The sequence below is a fragment of the Apis dorsata genome, unplaced genomic scaffold (assembly GCF_000469605.1).
Source record: "Apis dorsata unplaced genomic scaffold, Apis dorsata 1.3 scaffold_156, whole genome shotgun sequence".
Classification (NCBI taxonomy): Eukaryota; Metazoa; Arthropoda; class Insecta; order Hymenoptera; family Apidae; genus Apis; species Apis dorsata.
In genome coordinates, this window is record NW_006263446.1 from 659,660 (window position 1) to 671,057 (window position 11,398).

An 11,398-nucleotide genomic window follows, 5' to 3' on the forward strand; every position below is an offset into this window, starting at 1 on the left:
GAAAGAATTGGCGCGAAGAAAGCGCATTCTTCAAAGAATGCACTCAAGGTTGTGGTAATTCCCGTAAAACGCTTCTAACGGAGTTCAACACCCACTTTGTTGCTTCCTACACGCTGATAGAAGGTGGAGGATGCGCCGACACGATGACGGAAGGGAGAAGAGTCATCGATCTTCTGTCGTAAACACGGCCGCGATAGCATGAAAGAAACGTCGAAGATACTCATGGTAATAGTTGCGAAAGAACATCCATGGGATACGTTAAGGACCAAAAACGACATTCTTTCGCTTTATCGACCGTGACAACAGCCGATCCCCGCCATAGTTGATTATACGTTTCATAAATCGTATACGACCTGATCATCCTTGAGGTAATTTAAACGTCATATCAAGGATCCTAAAAAATATTGTAGTTGTTGTCGAGCGAGCACCTAGTATAGATTATAACGAACCATTATTTTGCCGTATGTTTTATCGTATTTTCGAATAGATTCGATCGCGCAATCGTTTTGGTACCGTTTATCGTCCCACTTGTGAAATGAATTTAATGTTTACGCCGGTTCACTCCCAACATTGTGGCTTTAGGACAAATTTGTTTGACATTTTTTTCGAATTCGTGACTACCCGATTGAGGATAATTGAGGATTTGGATGGAAAATTATGATGGAATATTTTTATGGAATAAAATTTTGTGAATATAAATTTTATTTTATTTTTTTATATAAATTTTTTATTTTTTTCAAAATTACATATTCAAAAAAGTATATACTTTATATTAGTAATAATTGACTCGTAAAAAGAATGAAAATAATAATTTTCAAATAATTTATGATTATTTTCTTTAGACTTATTGTACATTTTGGTTAAATTCAAATACCCTTACCAGTTGACCAAACTGTTGAAGTACTTATGACTTACATATGGTGCAAGTAGAAAAGTATGATACCCACGTGCAATTCGAAAAACAATGCGCTCGAAAAGGTTACATGCAAATCGAAAGCAACCGTATGTATTACAATGCGAAGTATATACGCATATAGTTGATGTAACTGACGAGTGAAATAACACATCGTGAAAGAAAGAAAGAGAAAAAGAAAAAAGGAATAGAAAAGAAGTCTTATAATGCAAAGTGTAACAGCAGGTATAGAACCGCAAAAAAATTCGACCCGATAACCGCAGGAATATCAATGAACTGGCCACATTCTCCGATTACAAATAGTCCCTGTTGCGACATATAACAGCTCGAAAACGTAATTTGGGTTTCTCATTTGCGCTGTGACTGCTAAAACAAACGAGCAACCGGCCCATGACTTGTTTGCTTCGAGAACATCTAGAAGTCCGTAATGAATGGTGCCCCATTAGTGACTGTTGCACGCCTGAAAATTGTTGGCGCTAACTTTATCACTGTAGTCAGTGAAATTGTTGATTGTTGGTCACGGTTCAACGGTATTGGGCCATGCTCCGACAAATCATTGGATCGCATCGATTACACAGCCGAATTTCAAGCGATTGCCTTTTTCACGTGCTGAGCGCAATTTAAAAGCGAATCTGAAATAATTTCTATTATTGTAAATTTAATCTAACCTAATGAAACAATGAAGAAAAATAACAAATAAATTATAACTGTGTTAATATAATAATAAATTATATCAAATTGTAAGTTTTCTAATATGATGAATTTTAAGAAGATGATTTTAATAATTTATAACTAATTTAAAATTGAAATGGAATACATGGAATATATTACATTCCACGGCAGTTGCAAATATTTCACATCAACGTATACATTGCGAATAATCCCAACCAGATTGTCCTCCTTACAACTACCGTTCGTTTTGAAGTGGGTGTTGTGTATTGTCATGAATTTTGAACTACGCAACTTGTCAATTGCAAAAATTATCGATGACTTTTTGATCACAGCAAACTAATATACAGTGTTACAGTGACACAATTTTTTTAAGGTTAATGCGGTTATTTAATATTTTATGCAGCTTGTATCATGAAGAACTTTCTATTTGACATGATTATGATATTTTTATGATCAAAAGATACAAGTATATTCTAATTAATAAGTAGAATATATACTAGTCTTAAAAAATTAATTCGAGATAAAAATTTTCGATAAGATTTTGATATTTTCATTTTATAGTATCTATATAATACGTATTATAAATGCTAAAAATATGAATTATAGTGTATTATAAAATGAATACATTATGGAATGTTGTATTTATAAAATAGAAAATATGATAAATGAAATTAAAAAAAAAATTTTTTCTATCAATCATCAATTTATCAATCGTCTTAAAATATCTTCTGAGTTTATATGCCAATCAAAAATGATGAATTGAAATCATGAATCGAAACATAATCCGCGCATAATGCATGAAATGCGACTAATGAATGAAAAAAGTAGTAGAAGTTATGATGTCGTGACCTCATTCTTATAGCCCCGTTCGTTCTCCATACAAGAAGGTTCTCGGACATTTTTCGTCCTTCCGTCAAACAAATTACCGACCGCGGAATGCAGACACTTTTGCATCGTGACAATAACATCAAATAACGGTAATAAAGCACGAAATTGCAAATGAAAATTGAGTATAAATTTAAATCACGAAAAAATAAAAAAAAAAAAATAAGATTAGTTTTATGATTTTAAACTAATAACATCGAATGTGAAATGGTCTTATCGCGTAATCGCGAAATCGACCTGTGAAATATCGAGCGATAAGTTATATTGAATAGGCGTTCTATGAAACTTCGGTATTCCTTTCACTAAAGTGGTTCTCAAAGACGAAATGGTGTACACAACTCGATCTGATAATCGGAGAACGGTTCTTTATACGGTCGAGAACCTCGTTCTTTTGCGATACACTTTTATCATGACGCAATCCACCTGTTATATACATAGTTACATTTCTCGAGAGAGCAGAAAATGCAAGCGATAGTATACATTACGAAGTGGCGAACTTACAGTTCAGATGTCCCTTTTGTTCGAGAATGATCTCTCCTAGATAACAGATATTCTTCTTTGCGAAAGATATACCAATCTCATTCACAGTCCTCATATTCGTCAGATAAACACTGCCGGCAAAAAAGAAAATTTTCTTTTAGACAAATATGGAATTGATTCGCTGATATGAACATTACTTTTTGAATGTTTATAATATAATAAATGAGATACAATAAATGAGATATGGAATTCACTTGCTAGTTCATATATTTAGCATTTTTAGATTTCTTGTTTCGTGAGATTAATCATAATTCGGTTAAAAGACGCATAAATAAATTTCGCGAATTACATCATACGTTTATTTGAAAGTTCTCCTTTGTTGGTTTAAGTTGGAAATTCTATTTTGTATCTCGCGAGGTAGTGAATGTATTTTGTATCTAAGGATGTAAGTTCGAGTCCTAGTTTATCCTATTACTTTGGAATGGCAGATCCCAAGAGTATGGTATAGCATAAAATTGTCTTAAAGTTATTGACTCTTGAAAATCAAGAATAATTTTAAGATGTTCGTTATATTGAACGATGATATTACTAATTATATTATTAATTTCTTCTTATAATTCAATATAATCTTTTATTAAAACTATTATTTTATATTAAAATATTTAAATTTAAATTTTAAAATAAATAAATTTACCATTTCTTCCATCTTGAGTTTAAATTTTCTGATTTATAATGGATAATAGATTTTAAGCCAGTATCATTGCCCAAAATTAAAATTGGTTCACTTCGAGTTCCGTTCGTCATAGAAGATATCATTTCTTCATAAATGATAGTTGCTTCAATGTCTTGTTGGAATTCGATATGAACAAGAAATAATCTATAAATAATTTAAACTATAGATTTATATTTTATTTATATATAAATTAAGTTTAAAATAATTAAATTTAATTATAAAACATAAAATTCTTACCTATGATACGATCTAAGATCATTCGTAATTAATTTTAAACAACCACCACCTTCGAAAGAAAATTGATTACAAAATTCGAAGCAATTTATGTCCAATATTGGCATTTTGTCTTGAATATTTATAACATTTTCTAATATTCGAATAACGTTTTTCTTTGTTTCGTAAATATATTGTATCGGTTGTTTTGGACACTCATTTCGATCGTTTTCATTTTTTGATTCAGGAAGTTGTGGAACATATGTAAATTGTAAATGTGGTGTAGGTACAGATATTTGTGGCATTTGCTTGGATAAGTTATAAAATGATCTTTGTTCCCAAATATTTTTACCTTCTACAGTGCGCATGTCTAATTGTATCTGTAAAAAATTTATATATTAATATATTCAATAAATACATTTAATTTAATAATACAATCATTTATATGTTTATTAAATAATATTTAAAAATATTATCGAATATTTAATATACCTCACCACAGCTATAATACAAACTACCACTTCCACGACAAAATGATGTTTTAAATATTTCTTCTTCATAGATAAGTACATGAATATATAAATAAGGAAACAATTGTGCCCAAAATAAATCTTCTAATTCTTGAAATGTTTTGGATCCGAAAAATTCATGAGTCCAACCAGGAGCAAAAATTGCGACCGAAAGTTTTTCTTGCCGTATTTTTCGTAAAGCCTGGAAATTATTATAATTAGATATTAAATAATCACTTCTTTTAAATATAAAATAATTTATAATTACATATGTTGAATTAAATCCACCACCACCAGGACACCCTCTTCCCCAAACGTCTAGTCCTACATAAATATCATGAACATTTCTGTTATGATTTTTTGCAAGTGCATAACTATTTTCTAGTTTTGATTTATTCCAGTTATAGTTCAAATAAATACCATCACAATTTAAAAAAAAGTCTCTGAAACATAAAAAAGAGAAATAATTATAAAAATAATTTTACTTATTTAAAAATAATTATAAAAATATAAAAATAATAATTTTACATATTTTTATTATTAAGTTCATTTTGCCAGTTTAATGTTCCTTCATTAGTCACACTATCATACCATATAATTTCAGAATCTTTTATTGCTTCATGAATATTGTCTGTTAGATATTTCACGAAATAAATTAAATTATTGATTTGTTCATTTTTAATCACATTTTCAATGTTTAATAACCAGCCGTCAAATTTATAAAATTTTGCAACAACTATTAGTGCATCTGCAAATTTTCTCACATCCTCCTGAGATATAAGTATAAGATCCCATATACCTTCTCTTTCAGTTATTACAGTACCAAGAATTTTAACTCCATGATCATGTGCTGCGTTAATCCATCCATAAGGTGGAATAGTAATAAAATAATGGCTAAAGTATACAAATGTATCAATAACACTCCAATGATAAAACAAATAAGACTCATAAGACTTTGATCCATCTATAAATCTGAAGAGAAAATTATATTAACATATGAATAATATATATTTCTACCATAATAAACATAATAATTTATATACATATTACCTATCTTGCAGATAACCACCTTTCATATCATGACATAGTAATGTTCTTGGTTGTTCTTGTCTATCAAATTTTTCCAAATACAACTTTTGTATATTTATTTCTGAACCATTATACACATAATCTGTTGATTCTCTTAGTTTCTTAATATCAGGCCATGGTTTTAGATTATCCACATTATCGTATAATTCTTGTAAATTCTTAAATGGTTGTGATTCTATGACTTCAGTTGCCATCCTTCTAATTTGCACTGTTCTGTAGATAACTTTGAAATAATTTTCAATTTGTTAATTTAAACAAAGATTTTCTTTCCTATTTATCTCACAGGAAGAATCATAATGATATAAAAAATCTATTATGTTGATAACAGTCTCAACAAACGGAAATTTTATATCTATGTATTTACGTTATATACGTTATATTTTTAATATCTGCCAGCTGTTAATATAGATAACGAAATATGTTCATTTATATATCTATAAAATGAAATAATATGAATTCATATATACATACATAATTATCTTAATAGCTGTTTCTCTATATTTATAGTATAGAAATTTTAAAAAAATATATATTTTATAAAAATTATAATTAAAATAACTTGAAATAAATATAATTGAATAAATGTTTTAACATATGTATGTTCTAATATATAACGTTTGACATCTAACCTTTAATATCAGGTTATATCATTGATATCAAATCGGTATACATCTGTATTGTTAGAAGTATTTTTTTTCTTTAACATTCTTTTTATCAGTTTTTAAAATTATCAATATTTAGAAATATTTTTTATTCAAAACAAAACTTATACTTTCTTTTTAAATTTGAAAAATTAAACTTTTCTAACTATGATTGTAGCGCACTCTAATATAACTTATGTTGTCATTATATATCTCTTAATAATTGTTAGTTGAGGTCTAATTGTTTTGAACAAATGTGATAAATTTTTATATTTACATATATACAAAGGGAATTTACTTATGAAAAATAATAATAAAAATTAACATTTAATATATTAATAAAAATAACGTAACTTATTTAATAAAAATCTATATGACCATATTTAATAATCGATTAATAAATAAAAAAATAACGCATCAATATAATAAAGAAAGTGATTATAATATAAAATAATATAAACTCACAAAAATAATATAGGGATTATTTTTATTTAAATTTCTCGTGAAAAATTCAAAAAAATTTGAGTACCAAAATCGTTTTATTTCCTCACAGATTTATTTACTAGGCTTGCTATTAAAGATTAACTCATACTCGCATTTTACATTCATTTCAAAATTTTAATATTTTTTCTTACATTCATATATTTTCTTCTTCTTTTAATTCATTATTTTGTTTTTCTTGAATTAGTCATCTTACATGCATAATTAATACACAATTTTACTATATGGCATCATCGATGTTCTATTATACATATATATATACATCCATTCCATCCATATGTGTATCTCACGCTAAATACATTCCTACAATAACTCAATATAAGATGCATTACATATAGTAGTAATTGAGAATAAAATTAAACACATTAAAAAATGAACATCAAAGAATTTTGCGATCATTGATTCTTTGATTGATTATGTAATATGTATTTATATATTTATATCACTTACTATATCAGTTCAATGAAACAATAAATGTGTTGTAAACTATTCGTTATTTTAGTATACATAAATATATTATATTATTATAAATAATTATAATACTTTTATTACGTAACATCTTATTAATATATTTTTTATGATCACGCCTGATTTCGTGATGATTTCACTTTTTGCTTCTATTCATTATCTTTTTTGTATTATTCGATTCTTGATTCATTCTTTTCTCGGAAATAAGTAAAGTTTGCTACTAATCGAATCACGTGATAAACACTGCGAGTTCAATTATTAGCTATCGAACTATCGATATTAAAATCGGTTTTGTATTGTTGAGTTAATTGTGATATTGCCGTTATAAAGATCGTTTGTTATAAAAAAATAAATAAATAAATTTTATTTGGGAATTATTATTTTAGAAATTATTTGTTACGTTATATATATGTATTTTTTGAAAATATACGCGATCTTTTCAACCTATTATGAGTATATTTTTCAAGATCGAAATCGAAAACGAAATTTTACACGTAAATGATATATAAATACTTCTTTAAATTATTCATTTGTTTCTATCATATATTTAACATATTTAAACATATACTATAGTTATCTCGGATTAATTTTAATCACTCAAGAATGATTTTAACCTTAAAATTATATAGGATATCGAACATATTTCGATAAAAATTAGTTAATTTAATATGAAACAAGTGAAATTAATAATTTAACTTAACTGAACGAAACAGTTTGAAAATAAAAAATAAAATTCTGTATGAAATTCTCGGAGTTTTGTGTTAAATAATAAAATGTAAAATTACAATAGGTAAAAATTGAAAGAAAATTGACACGTATCATAAGATCTTTCTTTATTTAGCGTTTTTTTTAAGAAGACAGGAGATCCCACGGGTACAAGACAGATACAATGGTATAGGATGATTGGAAGACGTACGAGATCGTTACGAAAAAGATTAAAACGGAAAAACGAACTGCCATGATGGTCCCGCGTGATCTCGTGATGATCCCATTTTTTTCTCCCATTTATTCTTTTTTTTATTTTTCTCCTTTTTTTTGTGCAATTTCATATTTGAATCTTGAGGAAATAGATCGTTATGAAACGATAATATAGCGATTGTTCGCGATTCCTTCGAAAAATGACACAATTAAAAAATAGTAGTCTCGATCGTTATTCCATTTATAAACATTCGAGATCATCCTGTTTTCTATTTTCACTATCATTAAAGATAATATAAGTATACAGGCCGTGTTATGATGATGTGATTACGCGGGCTCATTCAACGAAAATGCGATTAATACGTATGTGACAGTAAACTTGTATCGTTGCAAAAAGCGAACCCGACGATATTGTTCAAAACGTTGCTCGATATTCTATGATAGTATACATCTAATTGAACGAACGTTCATAGAAGTTACGGCAAATCTTGCAATAAGACGTCGTGGTTTCTCCTTCTATATATGTATTGTAAAACTTTTAGACAAAGTTACCTTTTGAATGTATATATATCACATTGGATCTCTACCTAACTATGCGACTAACTATGAACAATTAACTCGTCATAAAAGTATAATTACAACCCTTCGCTTCTTTCGTATCTGATTCTGTAATCGGTGTTACTATAAGATCATTAACTATTTGTACGCTGAGATAGATTCTCTTCATGATCAAATGGTAATTTATGATATTTATGGTAATAGATGGAAATAGATTGAAAATAGATGGATCATTTCTCTTGATATGTCTTTAATGATAATAATTATCATTATTATTGCTTACCATTTTTATCATTGCTTTAATAAAATTTATTCGATTAAACTAATCTTTCTTTCATTATGTCATATATAATAATAAATAATTTTTCTGTAAAAATAAAAAATTTTTTTACAACGTTTATTTTTTTCTCATATCTTTTTACAATAAACTATTTAATTTTCTGAAAATAACGAGTCAAGAGATATTTAAAACAGGTGGTCCATCTATCTTCCAATATTACATTTATATTTATAGGCTATTAGAATGAGTATAGCTGACAACCCAGTGTAGCTATCTTTCTTTTTTCGAAATAATTCCGTGTCTCTCGCAAACGTAGCTCGATTATTGAAACGCTGCAATTATACAGGAAAAACGTACCATAAAACGTATAGGCGGATATATATCTACAAAAGTGCATAAGTCGAAACGCTTGGATATCCTATTCCTATGTATAATTAAATATATATATATGTATGTATATATATATATATTTATATTATATGCATAAATACGCATAATATTATCTCTTGATAATTTGGTTCCTTGTGTAATGCATATAGATACGTGTACATACGTGTATTTATATGTATATATACGAATATATATATGTATGTATGTATTAATCAATAATTGATCCATACAACACGGGATTCCATTTGTTTTTTTTTTTCTTAAGAGCAATACATATACATACGGTATATAGATCGGGAGACTATTTAATATTGGATTCAGGTGATGAAATCACGTTATCGATTTTTATTAAATACTTTTTTCGCTTCGTATCGTTCTAATTTTCTTTTATCTTATATAAAGTGGTTTTTTAATTGATAATATACGTATTTTATTAGGTTGTCTCAAAGTTCTCCTCGATCAGCAAACTTTAACAGATCAGGTTATTTAAATTAATATTTTAAATTTTCTAATTCTCCTCTATACGAAATATCCTCTTCTGTTTTGAAATGAAGGAAAACCAGCAAAAGAATTTTTTTATCTCTTATTAATTCTTATTAGTAAATCAAAATAGAATGTTAATTATTAAAAATAGAATTATGAAGCTTTTAAAAAAGATAGAGGAAAGTGAATAAGAAGAAAAGAAATTTTAAGGACAACTTAATAAATTGTTGATCTGCGCAAGGAAGGTAGAAAGAAAGAGAGAAATTATGAATATCCTCGAGAATTTTACTCTATGCTTTTTTTCACTTTCGCTAATTATAATTCTTACTTAATTAATCGTTTACTACGCTAATCGACTCATCTTAAAACTCTTTAATTTTTTTCTTTTCAGTGATGATTTATTATATTCACTCGTGATATGATATACATGTACGAAATGTTCGATCAGTATTAATCGATCCTCGGTTCGTCTAAATTTTTAACAACAGTAAGTAATGCAAATAATCCTCTCCAATATTATTTCTATCTGACTTTGTCAAAAGATATTTTTATTCCATTTTTTTGCAGAAAACACGAATCTGAAACGAGTCAATTTAATTCGATAGTTCCACTATTAAAGTATATCTTCCTTGGTTACGACCAAGGATTAAAACGACAAGATTGATATTTTGTATATTCAACTAAAAGGGATTCATTTCACGGAATCCACAAAGGCCAAATCCAGATCGCTCAATAAACTTCCTGAACACCTCGTACAATTGATAACTCGCAGAAGCACAGGAAGTGGTCGTCGCAACGATTCATGACGCAGAGCCAAGCGAAACGGCCTTGAACAGGATATGACTACGTCTCGGCTAGTCATATATATATATATACATATGATGAAGGAGACGAGCGCCATCTACGATCTTACCGCACAAGGATCGAGGGCTATCAAGCTCTGCAATGCTTCATCTCTTAAAACGGAACACCGGATCGACCACGATTTTCCTGGTACCCGGCAATATTAATTCGTACATTTGTAGGCCGACGTCTACAGAATTATATTTTGTTCATCGCTGTGTCGTCGAACGTGGAAATTAATTTTTTCTCGTTCGAGAATGTGTACAAAAACCACGACAGACGAGTGAACGTTCCCTAACTTATTTTTGGAGAACTAAAGCGCGCGGGATTTTCGAAATCGGGCTAACATCTACGGGGTTGTCTACGATAGAAAATTTACGGCCAAATTGGCCAAGAATCGAGGATCTTATGGTAAAAGGAAGGCGGATCCATTGATAATTTTTTAGTTAATTTCGCGTAAGTAATAAGTAAGTAATATATAAGGGATATGTATAATCTTATTATAATTATAAATAGTATACGTAGTACTTATCTAGTATCTAAGAACAATTTTAATCTAGATTTGAAAAATTTTCTTGTCTTTCAGAAATATATGTATGTTGGATGTCAGAGGATCTTTTTGGATGCAGAAATTAATTCTAGAGATGATCATTATTTGTCAATCAGTTTTGTATAATATTGTATTATCTTCCATATTTCAAAATATGCATTATGCATATTTCAATGAGTAATATTAATGTATAATGTGAAATTTATATATATATATATANNNNTACATGTTAAAGAATATATTTCAATTACTTAAAAACTAAAAAGTAAACA

General features: G+C 28.0%; 1 protein-coding gene across 5 annotated transcripts in view; it reads right to left on the minus strand.

Annotated features, from left to right (window-relative positions):
- Positions 1 to 6,341, minus strand: part of LOC102670980 (cytosolic endo-beta-N-acetylglucosaminidase) — a 12,001-nt gene extending 5,660 nt beyond the window's left edge. Inside the window, exons 1-9 of one of the 5 annotated variants that reach the window (XM_006613557.2) lie at positions 6,124 to 6,327; positions 5,456 to 5,928; positions 4,934 to 5,377; positions 4,674 to 4,848; positions 4,389 to 4,607; positions 3,921 to 4,276; positions 3,645 to 3,827; positions 2,972 to 3,081; positions 843 to 1,545 (exon numbers count right to left, since the gene is read on the minus strand). In XM_006613557.2, the coding sequence (XP_006613620.1) occupies positions 1,499 to 1,545; positions 2,972 to 3,081; positions 3,645 to 3,827; positions 3,921 to 4,276; positions 4,389 to 4,607; positions 4,674 to 4,848; positions 4,934 to 5,377; positions 5,456 to 5,688 (1,767 nt within the window). In that variant the 5' untranslated portion in view covers positions 5,689 to 5,928; positions 6,124 to 6,327 and the 3' untranslated portion in view covers positions 843 to 1,498. Of the gene's footprint in view, positions 1 to 842; positions 1,546 to 1,743; positions 2,894 to 2,971; positions 3,082 to 3,644; positions 3,828 to 3,920; positions 4,277 to 4,388; positions 4,608 to 4,673; positions 4,849 to 4,933; positions 5,378 to 5,455; positions 5,929 to 6,123 lie in introns of those variants that run through there. The other 4 variants (XM_006613555.2, XM_006613556.2, XM_006613554.2 and 1 more) reach the window with 4 other exon arrangements.
- Positions 6,342 to 11,398: the final 5,057 nt, after the last annotated feature.